Here is a 14,179-nt window from a genome sequence, read left to right as displayed (position 1 = left end):
GATCAAGGATTTTTGTTAAATTATTGAAAGGCTGCGTAAAATGTTAGGGGTTGACTATTTTTGGGTATGTGTCTCTATACTGGTTTTGTGTATGGTGGTGGAAAGATTTCTATAATAAAAACTATTCTAAGTGTCGTTTTAATAAATTGGTATAACTTAAATTTAATTAATAATATTTCACTGTTGATTATCGTTCAACCTTTTTGTCTAGGTCCAGGTTCATTTTTGTAAAAATTTGACAAATATACTGATTATCCCCAATAAATAGTTTAAATATTACACACACACACATATATATATATATATATATATATATATATATACGTGGTCTGTTCAAAAAGTACCCGGAATTACTAATAATTAAATTTCGCGGGTCTGGAGTGTCTGATTGTCAAAATTTTTTTTTATTGTGTTGGTATACATGCCCCTAAAGTATGATGAAATTTTCATCAGCGATTTTTACAATGGAAGAATTGAAAAGTCAAAGAATTTGTATTAAATTTTGCGTAAAAATGAAATAAAGTGTTGCAAAGTGCAAAATTCACCAGATATGGCTCCGTGTGACTTTTTCCTATTCCCAAAGTTGAAGAGACCCATGAAAGGACGGCGGTTTTCCTCGATTGAAGAATAAGGCCGAATCGCTGAGAGTGCTCAAGGACATATCAAAAAGTGAATATCAAGGGTGCTTCGAAAATTGGAAAAAAACGCTGGCATAAGTGTATTATATCTGGGGGGGACTACTTTGAAGGGGACCACATAATGTAGACGAATAAATAAATATTTTTTGAAAAAACGAAAATTCCGGGTACTTTTTGAACAGACCACGTATATATATATATATATATATATATATATATATATATATATATATAATATAATCACCTGCTGCCCTTAAGACATACACGGTGTATGTCCTAAGGCCCCTTATCCCAAACTTTATTGAATATTACAATTAAAATGCTAATTGCCATGTCAGTCATAAATGTCTGACGCTAAAAAGTTTCCCATGATCCATGTCAGATATTTGTCTGAATGAGAGGAGATCTAATATCAGTCATATACGTGTGACATTTTTTTTCCAAGAATTGAAGCACATTTTAAAGGCTTTGAAATTTTTTAAATTTCCTGAACAGATGTTGCCTTTTTTGGAAAAATTTGATTTATTTTGTATTTCATTTTTCATTTTAAAAATAAAGATTTTCTTTACAAAGCACACGCGATGCATGACATCGTGCCTTAAGGCATATTGCAAATTTTGAAAACTTTGAATTTTTTTTAAATTTTTGAATTTTTTTGAAAATTTTGATTTTTTCGTATTTCATTTTTTATATTGAAAATTGAGATTTTCTTTACAAAGCACTCGCGATGCAGGATATCTTGCCTTAAGGCAAATTGCAAATTTCAAAGACTTTGAATTTTTTTTTTAAATTTTCGAAAAAAATTGACTATTTTTGAAAAATTTGTTTTTCTTTGTATTCCATTTCTTTTTTTGAGAATTAAGATTTTCTTTTCAAAAAATTTACTCTGCATGACATCGTGTCTTAAGGCAAATTGCAAATTTCAAAGGCTTTAAATTTTTTTAAATTTTTGAAAAAATCTTGTCTTTTCGAAAAAGAAAGATTTTTTTGTACTTCATTTTTTTAAAAAAAAATTGAGTTTTTTTTTGAAAACAATCGCTCTGCCTGATATTGTGCCATAAGGCAAATTCCACAGACTTTGAAAATTTTTAAATTTCTGAAAAATTATTGACTTTTATTGAAAAATTTGTTTTATTTTGTATTTCATTTTTTTTTGAAAATTGAGAATTTTTTTTGAAAGCAATCGCGCTGCATGACATCGTGCCTTAAGACAAATAGCAAGTTTAATATGTTTTGAAAATTTTTAAATTTTTGAAAAGAATTCTTTTCAAAAAAGTCATTTAAATGACTTGAAAATTTTGTTTTATTTTGTAATTCATTTTTTTCTGAATATTGAGATTTTTTTTGAAAGTAATCGCACTGCATAACATAGTGCCTTAAGGGGTTAGGGGTACTTGCAGGCACGAAAAAATGAGTGTTTTCAGTATTTTTTTTTGTTATTAAACAATGTTTTTCTACAAAAATATTAATACAGCATTATTATACAATGTTTTGACTTGATGTAACAAAAATTTCAGAAAAAAAAAATCAATATTCCCAAAGTTATAGCTGTTTTTGTTGACCCTGTCTCGAAAAACGGTCCTGGCGGTGACCATCATAACTCCTTGGAGATTCATCTAAAATCAATCAAATTAAAAAACTAGTTTTATGAATAGTTATCCCGGGCCGGATCGAGGTTTTTTTCTTTTTTTTGCAAAAATTAACAAAATGGCAGCATCAGAAAGAAAATTCTAGATTTTTGGGTAAAAATCAACAGTTAATTGGTCTTAAAAAATTCAAATTTTTGAAAAAATAAAAATTCTTCGATCAGCAGAGTTTCAGAGTTTTATATGTATTCTAAAAGCTGTATGATTTCATTAAAATTTACTAAGTGGTTTTCGAGTTACAGTGGTCACCGTTTCAAAAAACATAGTTTTGAGAAAAACGCGTTTAAAGTTTCACATTGGATTTACGTACAGAAATTCGAATTATTGAATTACTTAAACCGAGTCATCTATATCTCGGCCATATAATAGTCCATCAGTCATTGTGCAAATTTCCAAAATTTGTATTTGCTGTTGCCTATGAAGCATTCTGGCCTCCCGAGTGTTCTCGTTGGCGCACTGATCTGCCACTTTCACACGTGCAGCATCCAATGTTTCAGCATACCAATGGGAATTATACCCACAATTAGGTTTTAGGGTATCCATAATCAATAATAATAATTATGTATATGCATTCAGCAATTTGTACGATAGTAAACTAGTATTCACGGTTTCTAGTATATTTTTTACACTAGTTGGTTGAAGCTTTTATTTTTTCTGATTATGGATTTAATCTTGAACTACACATCTTGAAAGTAATTATCATTGCTGAGATCGTCGTAAATCGGTTTGAAGCGTTTAAACATCAGGAGGTGAGGGAGAATGATCTTGAGTATAAGTATCGAGCTCTCCACTTGCGTCAACGCTCTGGTAAGAGTCCAATAACTCAAAAAGTAATCATCGGATCACTTGATTTTCAGAGAATATTTTCAAAATGTTACCCTTAATGAAAATGCAAAAAATAAAATCGATTTTTCAAAAATCCCAAGGACCCCTAACCCCTTAAGGCAATTGCAATATAAAGACTTTGAAATTTTTAAATTTTTGATAAAAAATTGACTTTTTCTTGAAAAAATTGTTTTATTTTTTATTTCATTTTTTTTGAAAATTGAGAATTTTTTTTGAAAGCAATCGCGCTGCATGACATCGTGCCTTAAGACAAATGCCAAATTTAATAGGTTTTGAAAATTTTTAAATTTTTGAAAAAAAATGACTTGAAAAATTTGTTCTATTTTGTAATTCATTTTTTTCTGAATATTGAGATTTTTTTTGAAAGTAATCGCACTGCATAACATAGTGCCTTAAGACAAATTGCAAATATTAAAGACTTTGAAATTTTTAAATTTTTGATAAAAAATTGAGATTTTTCTTGAAAAAATTGTTCTATTTTGTATTTCATTTTTTGTTTTGAAAATTGAGAATTTTTTTTGAAAGGAATCGCGCTGCATGACTTCGTTCAAACCGCAAATTTTAATGGCTTTGAACATTTTTAAATTTTTGATAAAAAATTGACTTATTTGAAATTTTTTTTTTTAATTTCTTTTTTTTTTTGTTTGAAAATTGAGATGTTCTTTTCAAAGCAATCATGCTGTATGACATTGCGCCTTAAGGCAAATTTCAAATTTTAAAGGCTTTGAACGTTTTTAAATTTTTGAAAAGAAAATTGTTATTTTTGAAAAATTTGATTTTTTTGTATTTCATTATTTTTTGAAAATCGAGATTCTCTTTGCATGACACATTATGCCTCAAGGCAAGTTGCAAATTTTAAAGGCTTCGAAGAAAAAAGATTCTTTTTGTATTACATTATTATTAGGAAATTGACGTTTTCGTTTCAAAGCAATTGTGCTGTGTAGCTGTTTTAGAAACAAAACATCGAAGCGCATAAGCGCCGCGTCGCAGTCTAACGGATAATCATTAGTACGGAATCTATAGAAATATAAACTAGTAGTGTATGACATAGTCCTTTATGGCAAATTGCTGGAACTTACCGTACCATCGTGAAATATTCGAAGAATAAAATTTAGGAAAAAAATGGAAATTAAAAAATAATAAAAAAAAAAAAAAAATTCAAAAGTAATAGTTTAGCTAACATAAGCAGAAAGTTTTTTGAATCATTCAAATCGAATGCTTAGTTCTCTCAAAAACTGCCCTTTTTGTATATTTAGCTATCGGTATCTGCAATACGGCTTTACCTGCTTTTTCCAAAAAAGATAATCACTTCTCCCCATCACTACGAATTGAACGTTTTTTGAATTATTGAAATCGGACACTCCGTTCGCTCAAAATCTCGATTTGTATATTCTGCACTCTTTGCTCCGTATCTTCGTAACGGCTGAACCTGCCTTTGCCAAAAACTAATCACCAATTTCCTCCATAAAAAGGAATCGAATGTTTTTTGAACTGTTCAAATCGGTTGATCCGTGCATCCGAATTCGTCGACAAAAAATTGTATCCACATAAACACATCAATTTTTCCTAAGGTATGCCAAAATATACCCTAAATTAACCATATCTAAAAATAAATTAATTTATACATATATATATATATATATATATATATATATATATCTTATTACAAACGAGTATAAATATTTATCATAGTTTATTTTGAGCAACATTAACAGTACATTAGTTAGCAAATTTTATATAATTGGCACGTTTAAATTTACTAATTCTAGATATTAATTTTTTTATAAATTTATTCGTTCAACACAGTTATATTTTTATTTATTTAATTTTATTTATGTATTTTATTATGTCAACAATAATTCGTTTATATATAGTACTGTCTTTATGTTTCAATAGCAAATAACATGGAAATCTCTTGTAGCTTAGATATTTACACAATAATAATAGAAATAGAAATATACAATTGTGTATATATATACATCAATATATATATATATATATATATATATATATATATATATATAAATATAAATAACATGCTGGCAAATTTATAAATATTGGTCTCGAATATGAAAATGACTATTTAGAAATTTAATTTGCTTGATGATGAATTATATTTTTAAAATGTTTATTTGCAGTCAAACAGTCGAAATAAAATGCATTAAAATTATTTATCGTTTCGATACCGTATGTGTGTCATCATTCAGAACGTTAATAATTTCTAAAAAAATATTGAAGTTTTGAAAAAAAAACTACAAGATTACTACTAGAACAAATATAAATATTAATACATACCAAAGTAGAAAAAAAACAACACATTTTTTAACTTCCCGAAGGAAAAGTTCGTCAAAAAATCCGATTCGCTAATTTTATGTTTTCTCGACGTTTCAGGCCATTCTGAATCGAATGAGACGAAATTTGGAAGAAGTATGTGTGTGTGTGTGTGCGTGTGAACAAATTTTTTGCCAAAAATCGACGTTTTCTCAAAAACGCCTGAGCCTATTTCAAAAATTTAAAAGCCATTTGGTGTATCACAATGAGAACTATCGCTTCTCAGTTTTGTGCGACGATCGGCCGAGCCGTTTCTTTGTAATTTGGAAAAAAATGTTAAACTTTTCGTCCACATTTAAACAACACATTTAAAAACATATTACATAAATACAAAGTTTATGATAAAAATAAAATATAATAATATAAAAAAAGATATAAAAAATATGATCTACAAAGCAAAAAGACAGTACTATCTAGAAGAAACACAAAAATGTGAAAATGATCCTCGGAAAATCTGGGAGCTAATAAACAAATCATTAAGGGGGGGAAATAATAAAAATGAATATAAAGACAGTATTAAAAAAATTAAACATCAAGATAAAAACATATTTCTTACGGAAAAGGAAAACATTGCGGAGTATCTCAATAAGCATTTTGCCGAAATAGGAACAAACTACAAGAAAAACTAGATCAATGCAACTACATATCATCAATATCTAGACCTGAAAACAAAAAACAAAATTTTGAATTAACAAATGAAAAAGAAATAATAAAAATTGTGGAAAACCTGAAAAACAGCGCTGCACCTGGAGAAGATAAAATAACAGCAAGAATTATAAAAAAATAATTTATCAAATAGCTCCTCTACTCACTTTTTTAATCAATAACTGCATAAAAAGGGGTACTTTTCCGTCGTGCCTCAAAACAGCTACAATAAAACCAATTTTTAAAGCAGGAAACAAAACAGATCCAAATAATTACAGACCAATTACAATAACTAATACATTCTCCAAAATATATGAAAAAATAATTAAAGAAAGACTACTAAATTTGCTCATTCAAAAAATAGATAAACACCAATATGGTTTCCTCCCTTCATCAAATACTCAAGGTGCCCTAATAGATTTGACTAATACCATCAGTCAGCACCTTGAGGAAAATATGCATACAGCTGCAATTTTTATTGACCTACAAAAAGCTTTTGACACTGTAGATCATGACATATTGCTCAACAAATTAATAGATTTGGGTGTAGTAGGTTTGTATTACAGCATAATTAAAGATTTTCTCGTGGAAAGGGTGGTAAGGACGAAGGTGGGAAATTGCACAAGTGGGGGACATATCATAACTTGTGGAGTCCCACAAGGTTCTGTTTTAGGTCCTTTATTATATCTGCTATATACCAATAACCTAAAAGATGTAAAATTAAAGGGCAGATACATACTATATGCAGACGATACTGCCATAGTATATGCAGATAAGGACAAAAAAAGGCTCGAAGATACAATAAACACAGACATGAAAACATACACCGACTGGCTAACTAAAAATAAACTTACAATTAACATCAATAAAACAAATTACATATATTTCAAACATAAAAAAAATATCGAGAACACTAAACTAAATATTAAAGTAAATAATAGAGAAATAGAAGAAGTGGAAAGCATAAAATACTTAGGACTGATAATAAATGACAAATTGACATGGACAGAACATATAAACAAAATAAAAAGAAAAATAGGAACATTAACAGGGGCATTGAAAAGGATCCACTCTTTCGGCAAAAAAAATAAAATACTAATTCTTAAAACGCAAATAATACCTATAATTTTATATGGAATAACAACATGGAGCCAAACACTAAAGCTAACTTAAATGACATACAGAGAATAATGAATAAAGCCACCAAAATAGCATACAATTTCCACATCTAACACCCACCAAATACTTACAGAGAGAAACAAATAATCTTTCACTAAATAACATAATTAAAATAGAGAAATGCTAATACACAAATGAAATTTAACCGAATTAAAACAAGCACAACAATAGACATAAATCAAGATATACATGAACCTACACTAGACAACACAACAATTTTCACATTGAACACAATAGAAAGAAGAATTTCAGAGAAATGTCATATGGAGTGCCAGCAAAACATATAACGAATTGCCAAACAATATTAAGATGACCAAAGATGACGATAAATTTAAAAGAAAAATAAAAAAAAAATATAAGGAAATTGAAGATAAAGAAGACTGAAGAGTTATATATAAAGATATTTTTAGTCATATATAGATATTATATTAATGAAATAGATATTATAGTCAAATGAAATGTATATATTATATGAAAACTGTTTTCATAATCTCTCATACCAGGCAACTCTGCTTGACTGAGATATGAAAATAATGTATATATATATAAATAAAAAAAAAAAAAAAAAAAAAAAAAAAAAAAAAAAAAAATATATATATATATAAAAAAATTACACAAATTTAGTGTTCAATCAATTTTATATCATAATTAATTTTTTCTGTTGTTTTTCCTGGTTTGGTATGTATAATATCCTCCTGTTTATATATTTATATTTATCATAAACTTTGTATTTATGTAATATGTTTTTTAGATTACTGAATGATGACACACATCAAGTGTCGAAACGTTCAATGGAATAAATAATTTTGTTATTTAATCTTTTTTTTTAATTCGACAAAACTGTCATCGTATATATATATATATATATATATATATATATACACGTATATATATACATATATAATAGATATTTATATAAATTCTTTGTTAATTTTTACAATTTGACTCCAAATAAACGTATATCAAATACTAGACAAAATTTTATAACCTATCATGACAAAATTATAAAACATTTGAAAAAGCTTTCAGCCAAATTTATATGAAAACAACCCTTATTAAAGCCAATATTTAGAATAACTTGTATAATTTAATAATTTGTTTCTTAATCGACTAACAATCAATATATTTAAGTAAAATTAATTGTAATTTGAGCATGTCGGTTAAAATTTATAATGGACATGGTTTGTTTATAGAAACCTATAAGGCCTCGAGCTCATATACAAATAAATTAACTCGAATGGAATATTCTGAATCGAAGACAATTTTATTATACAAAATGTATATGTGCTCGAGATCTATTAATATATATATATATATATATTATATATATATATAATTATATAAGCCTATATTATATTTTTATTTACATCTACATTTATATATAGTATGAAAAATATATTATATAAACATTTATCAACACAAAGACAAAGAATTTTATAATTTAAAAATTATTTTAATAAAAATCCCTGCCTTATCAGTATTTAAATACTATATAGAATTTTTATACAATCACATATTAGACGACTCAAATTACTTTGTGACTTTTATGTCTCAAAATGTTTGCTAATTTATATAAAATTGGAATTATTTACACGGGTAAAAGAAATATCAATGTGGCAGTCGAATTTAAATGAAATTTTGTTTGTGAGTGGAAATTAGAATTTAAGGCCATTTTTTATATAAATTTTAGTGAAAAGAAGTTTTAAAGAATTTTTTTATATAGTTTGCATTGCAATTACATTAAGCAAGCATGAAATACATTCACTCGAGCACTTTGATACTTCATAAAAAAAAGATGTATGAACTCAGCAACTACCCTTGACACATGCTAAGATATATATATATATATATATATATATATATGTATATATATATATATATATAAGATATTTGGTTCATCTCGTGTTTCATATTGTTGTTAAGCTTCCTGTAAAACTTTCTCACGAAAAGTTGTAGTTTTTCTGATTTAATCTTTGCATATGATGAAGTACTTTTATACATACCTATATGTATATATATAAATAATTTTTTTAGTCCTTATGTACATGAAAATCTCCATATCGACTAGGCCATTCCTGAATCAAACGATCTAGAAACAAAATCAAAATTATTATTATGATCATAGTTTATCAATATATCAAAATAATAATTAAAAACTGAAATTATAATTGAAAAACACGTGCAGTTCTGAATTTTCACCCTACAACCATAAACCCCTATTCTGCAATAGTAATTTTAATAATCAAATCATTTTTTTATCTATATTAAGATTTCTAGCAGTTTTTGAAAAAATTAAATTTGACTACAAAAACATTTTTTAAATGAGGGTTGTCCACCCCAACTAATTTTTTAAATTTTTGTACAAGTTTTTTTTAACTTCCCGAAGGAGAAGTTTATGTTTTCATCAAAAAATCCGATTCGCTAATTTTATGTTTTCTCGACGTTTCAAGCCATTCTGAATCGAATGAGACCAAATTTGGAAAAAGTATGTGTGTGTGTGTGCGTGTATGTGAACAGATTTTTTGCCGTAAATCGACGTTTTCTCAAAAACGGCTGGACTGATTTCAAAAATTTAAAAGCCATTCGATGTATCTCGATGAGGACTATCGTTTGTCAGTTTTGTGCGACGATCTGCCAAGCCGTTTCTTTGTAATTTGGAAACAAGTGTTAAACCTTTCGTCCACATTTAAGCTCATACTACCGAATCGATTTTAAAAATCAAAAAACTGTTCGAAAGACATTAGTTGGGAATATAATGATTAGATTTAGGTGAAAATCTACCGAACCGTTTTCTTGTAATTAACTGTTGAAAAAAAAAATTGAGTCGATTTTTATGGAACTTTTTTTGGCGATATATATCATGGTCTTATAGAACTTACTGAAATATTACGGCCTTACGACAAGTAGTTTAATTTTAAAAATTCATCAAAGTTTGAGAAAATGAGTAGTTTTCTTGACGTTTGTTCAAATTAAAATTATATGATTTAGTTGGTATAACGATAGTATACTTGGTCTTGAACATAGTAAACTATTAAAGTCCTACGGAAACTGGTTCAATTATAATTATAATTATTGATTTTTGAAAATATGCTCTTAGAAAATACTCCCAGTTAACGTGTTCGTTCGTTCGTTTGCAATGATGTGTAATAAATCCACTAAATTAATTTATTTTTTATTGATCAAGTCGATTATTTACACATATCGGGAAGTTCATGTAACTTGCCTCAAGGCAAAATACCAGTACCAACTAGTTGATAATTTTTTTTACATTCTCCTGACCTAATAATAAAGCATGAATTTTACTTAAAAAAAAAAACAATTTATTTTTATCAATGTTGCACACCCTTCCTATTTTACCATTGTAAAAAAAATCCCCGATGCATAGTTTATAAATAGCTTTTTTAAGGAGTAATTTTTGCAAAAAATGAGAAATTAAATATTAAAATCTGAAAATTCCACAGTTTTTGATAGGGAACTAGGTACCATACAAAGCTGTAACATTTTCCACTCTCTCAATTTTTTTTTCAATATCAGTCAATTCGTTGACCATGCCAATAGCAATATAGTTAAAATGAATTATGGGATTTTTCTTCGTAATTAAAAAAATAATGCGGTAATAATATAACAAACTTTTGAATATTTAAATGTGTCAATTCAATTTGACGGCAAAATGACGAATTCCGGGTCAGCTAGTATATATATATATATATATATATATATATAATTATTACCTATAACTTATTTGCTTGCAGTCTCTGAAATGTGCTTTGCATAACAAAATTGTACCCAGCATAACTATGGGTAATCCGAGTAAACAGCAAATCATTTCACCAGTAACAGCAGGCCCCCATTCGACTATAGCTGAAATCACAAAAAAGAAATCAAAATCTATTAGGTGATAATTGTAAAAATGTGTTTGAAGGAAAACTTTTTTAGGCGCGACTAGGGAGTAAATCTGTGCAAATGCAACGGAAAAAAGCGAATAACGAATGAAAAATCTGTGCCGTGTAAGAAACGTAAGTTTATTAAAATAATCTGTATTATTCGTGGTTACTATATGTTTTTAGAAATTATTTTTATAAGCTAGACACATACTACAGCTGCTCAAGAACAAGACTGTATCGCCAGCGAAATAGTCAAAACAAACAAACAGTCAATAAATGTATGTTAATTTCAATAACTTGACGAGTGAAACAACTGTTCTTGTTCAAATGTCAAAGCTTAGAATTTCATTTTACTGAATCCTGAACGTAAAGTATTACAAAGTTTCACATTGTTATAAATATGCAGAATGAATTGATATTCAGATTTATTACTCTAAATAAGAGATCAAGCACGACAATAGTTTGTAGAATCATTTGACTTTTTTTTAATAATTGGGATGTATAACTTTTGTAGCAACTACTATAATCAACAACTTTTTACGAATTTGTAGTCGAGGTGTGTAAAGAAGTTTTACTTTAAAAATTTTAGATGGTATTTCTTATGGCATGTGGGGTATCGTTTGAAAGGTCTCGACTAGTAGAAAACGATTTTCACAAAAATGATTATATTGTAATAAAAACGTTATTGCAAACAATATTATAATGTTGAAATTTATTCTTTTTTTTTAATAATTGAGGCGTAAAACTTTAGCGAATATTAAAACCAACGCTGTTTTTGAATTTGTAGCCGAGGTGTCTAAAGAAGTTTTACTTCAAAATTTTTCAATTGTATCTTTGTAATAAAAACATTATATTTTATTGCAAAATAATAGAATGTTAAATTTGTTTTTTTTAATAATTGAGGCGTAAAACTTTAGCGAATATTAAAACCTACACTTTTTACGAATTTGTAGCCGAGGTGTCTAGAAAAGTTTGACTTCAAAAATTTTCGATGGTATCTTTATTGGCATGTGGGGTATCGTTTGAAAGGTCTCGACGAGTAGAAAACGAATTTCACAAAAAATGATTATTTTGTAATAAAAACGCTATATTTTATTGCAAAAAATATTAGAATGGTAAATTTAAAGATTTTTTGCTTAAAAAATTGAGTAAAACTTTTGCAGCAAATACTAAAATTCGATCAAAACTTTTTACGAACTTAAGTGTCTAAAGAAGTTTTACTTCAAAAATTTTTGATTTTATCTTTGTAATAAAAACGTTATATTTTATTGCAAAAAATAGAATGTTAAACTTTATTTCTTTTTTATTAATTGAGGCGTAAAACTTTAGCGAATATTAAAGCCAACACTTTTTACGAATTTGTAACCGAGGAATCTGAAGAAGTTTTACTTCAAAATTTTTCGATTGGATCTTTTATGGCATGTGGGGTATCATTTGAAAGGTCTCGACGAGTAGAAAACGAATTTCACAAAAAATGATTATTTGTAATAAAAACGCTATATTTTACTGCAAACAATATTATAATTGAAATTTATAGCCGAGGTGTCTAAAAAAGTTTTACGATTTTTCGATTGTATCTTTGTAATAAAAACGTTATATTTTATTGCAAACAATATTAGAATGTTATTTTTTTTTATTAATTAACGGGTAAAACTTTAGCAAATATTAAAACCAACACTTTTTACAAATTTATAGCCGAGGTGCCTAAAGAAGTTTTACTTAAAATTTTTTAGATTGTATTTCTTATGGCATGTGGGGTATCATTTGAAAGGTCTCGACAAGTAGAAAACGAGAAAACATTTATATACAGATATATTTCATAATGGACATCTATGCAGTTTATTTATTGCTAGTTTTAATGAAATTACTCGAGATTGTTATCCCTACAAACAAATCCATCCACAAGGATATAAAAAAAATATTCAAGGTCTAAAATAGACAAATAGATAGAGTAATTTTGTGTAATAGATAGAGTTTTTGTGTGGTCACAAATGTATACTTAAATCGCTTTAGAATAATGAAAATATTGATCAATAAGTTGGAACAAATTTAGTAAATTATTATAATTCTAAAAAATATTCATTTGTTGATGTGACAAAATCTTTAGACTTTGTAGAAGACATCAAACAAAATATTTGAGGCCATAATAGACAATTAGGTGACAATATTTTTGCACTTGAAATGAAAACCATGAATAGTCAGTTAAAAAAACGTTGGAAATTATTATGATTTTAAGCAATATTTCATAGTACACTGTGTGAACGATAATTACTGATCGGAAACTACTTCATTTCTTTAATAAAGTTTCAAGTCCAAAATGCTAATTACAATGACAAACCGATCATGTCATATTTAAAGTATGACTTTAATTACATTATTGTAATTGTAAATATTAAAAATATTTTTAATCCTTTTTTACTGCATTAATCTTTTCTACTTACCGACATTCCCCTGAGGCACCAATTTGAACACCGACCAGTACAATCCAGCAAAAGGCAACGCCATAGTGATCAGAGACATCGTAAAAACAGCAGACTCGCACAAAATCAGAAACCTCACCAAAAAAATCACAAAAGCTATATAAGCCAAGGTGAACATCCATCCATAAAACCTGATCAATTCACATTTATCCTGATTCGTGATCAATTTAGAAACTTTCACATTCGTGTGCTGCCTATTTAGTTTATGTTTCCTCAAATTATGGGCTCTCATCAGTGCTTCGTGTTTGTAATTTCTTTTGTGGAACTCTTGGCGAAGGAGGTACTCATCGTAGTTCATTTGGAATTTTTTGGTGGCATCCAGGCTGGTTAGGAGATCTCTTTTGTTTCTGGAGGTTTTGTTGTAGGTTTGGCTGTGGGGCGTGAGATTTGATAGGTAGTCCAGCTGTGTTGACAAAGTGTTGTGGTTTGGTATCTCGAAGTGACATGATAAGCCTCGGTGGGTTTTGTAGATGAACTCGGATGGAGAGGTCACCTAAAATAAGATAAATGTTTTTTTATAAAACAGCAAT

At 27.8% G+C, this 14,179-nt stretch overlaps 2 protein-coding genes across 2 annotated transcripts in view; both read right to left on the bottom strand.

Moving 5' to 3' along the window:
- LOC113367185 overlaps positions 1 to 14,179 on the bottom strand; it is a 103,502-nt gene that overhangs the window by 42,655 nt on the left and 46,668 nt on the right. The window lies entirely within an intron of this gene.
- The window catches only part of LOC113367762, an 83,008-nt gene continuing 78,131 nt past the window's right edge, over positions 9,303 to 14,179 (bottom strand). Inside the window, exons 3-5 of the mRNA XM_026609342.1 lie at positions 13,611 to 14,142; positions 11,017 to 11,146; positions 9,303 to 9,374 (exon numbers count right to left, since the gene is read on the bottom strand). Of these exons, the coding sequence (XP_026465127.1) occupies positions 9,350 to 9,374; positions 11,017 to 11,146; positions 13,611 to 14,142 (687 nt within the window). The 3' untranslated portion in view covers positions 9,303 to 9,349. The remainder of the gene's footprint in view (positions 9,375 to 11,016; positions 11,147 to 13,610; positions 14,143 to 14,179) is intronic.

This window comes from Ctenocephalides felis, unplaced genomic scaffold, assembly GCF_003426905.1.
Source record: "Ctenocephalides felis isolate EL2017-DRISC unplaced genomic scaffold, ASM342690v1 CF-g0.4_SCAFFOLD_01170, whole genome shotgun sequence".
Classification (NCBI taxonomy): domain Eukaryota; kingdom Metazoa; phylum Arthropoda; class Insecta; order Siphonaptera; family Pulicidae; genus Ctenocephalides; species Ctenocephalides felis.
Note: the sequence above shows the minus strand (reverse complement) of the source record. Positions and strands in the feature narration are given on the sequence as shown.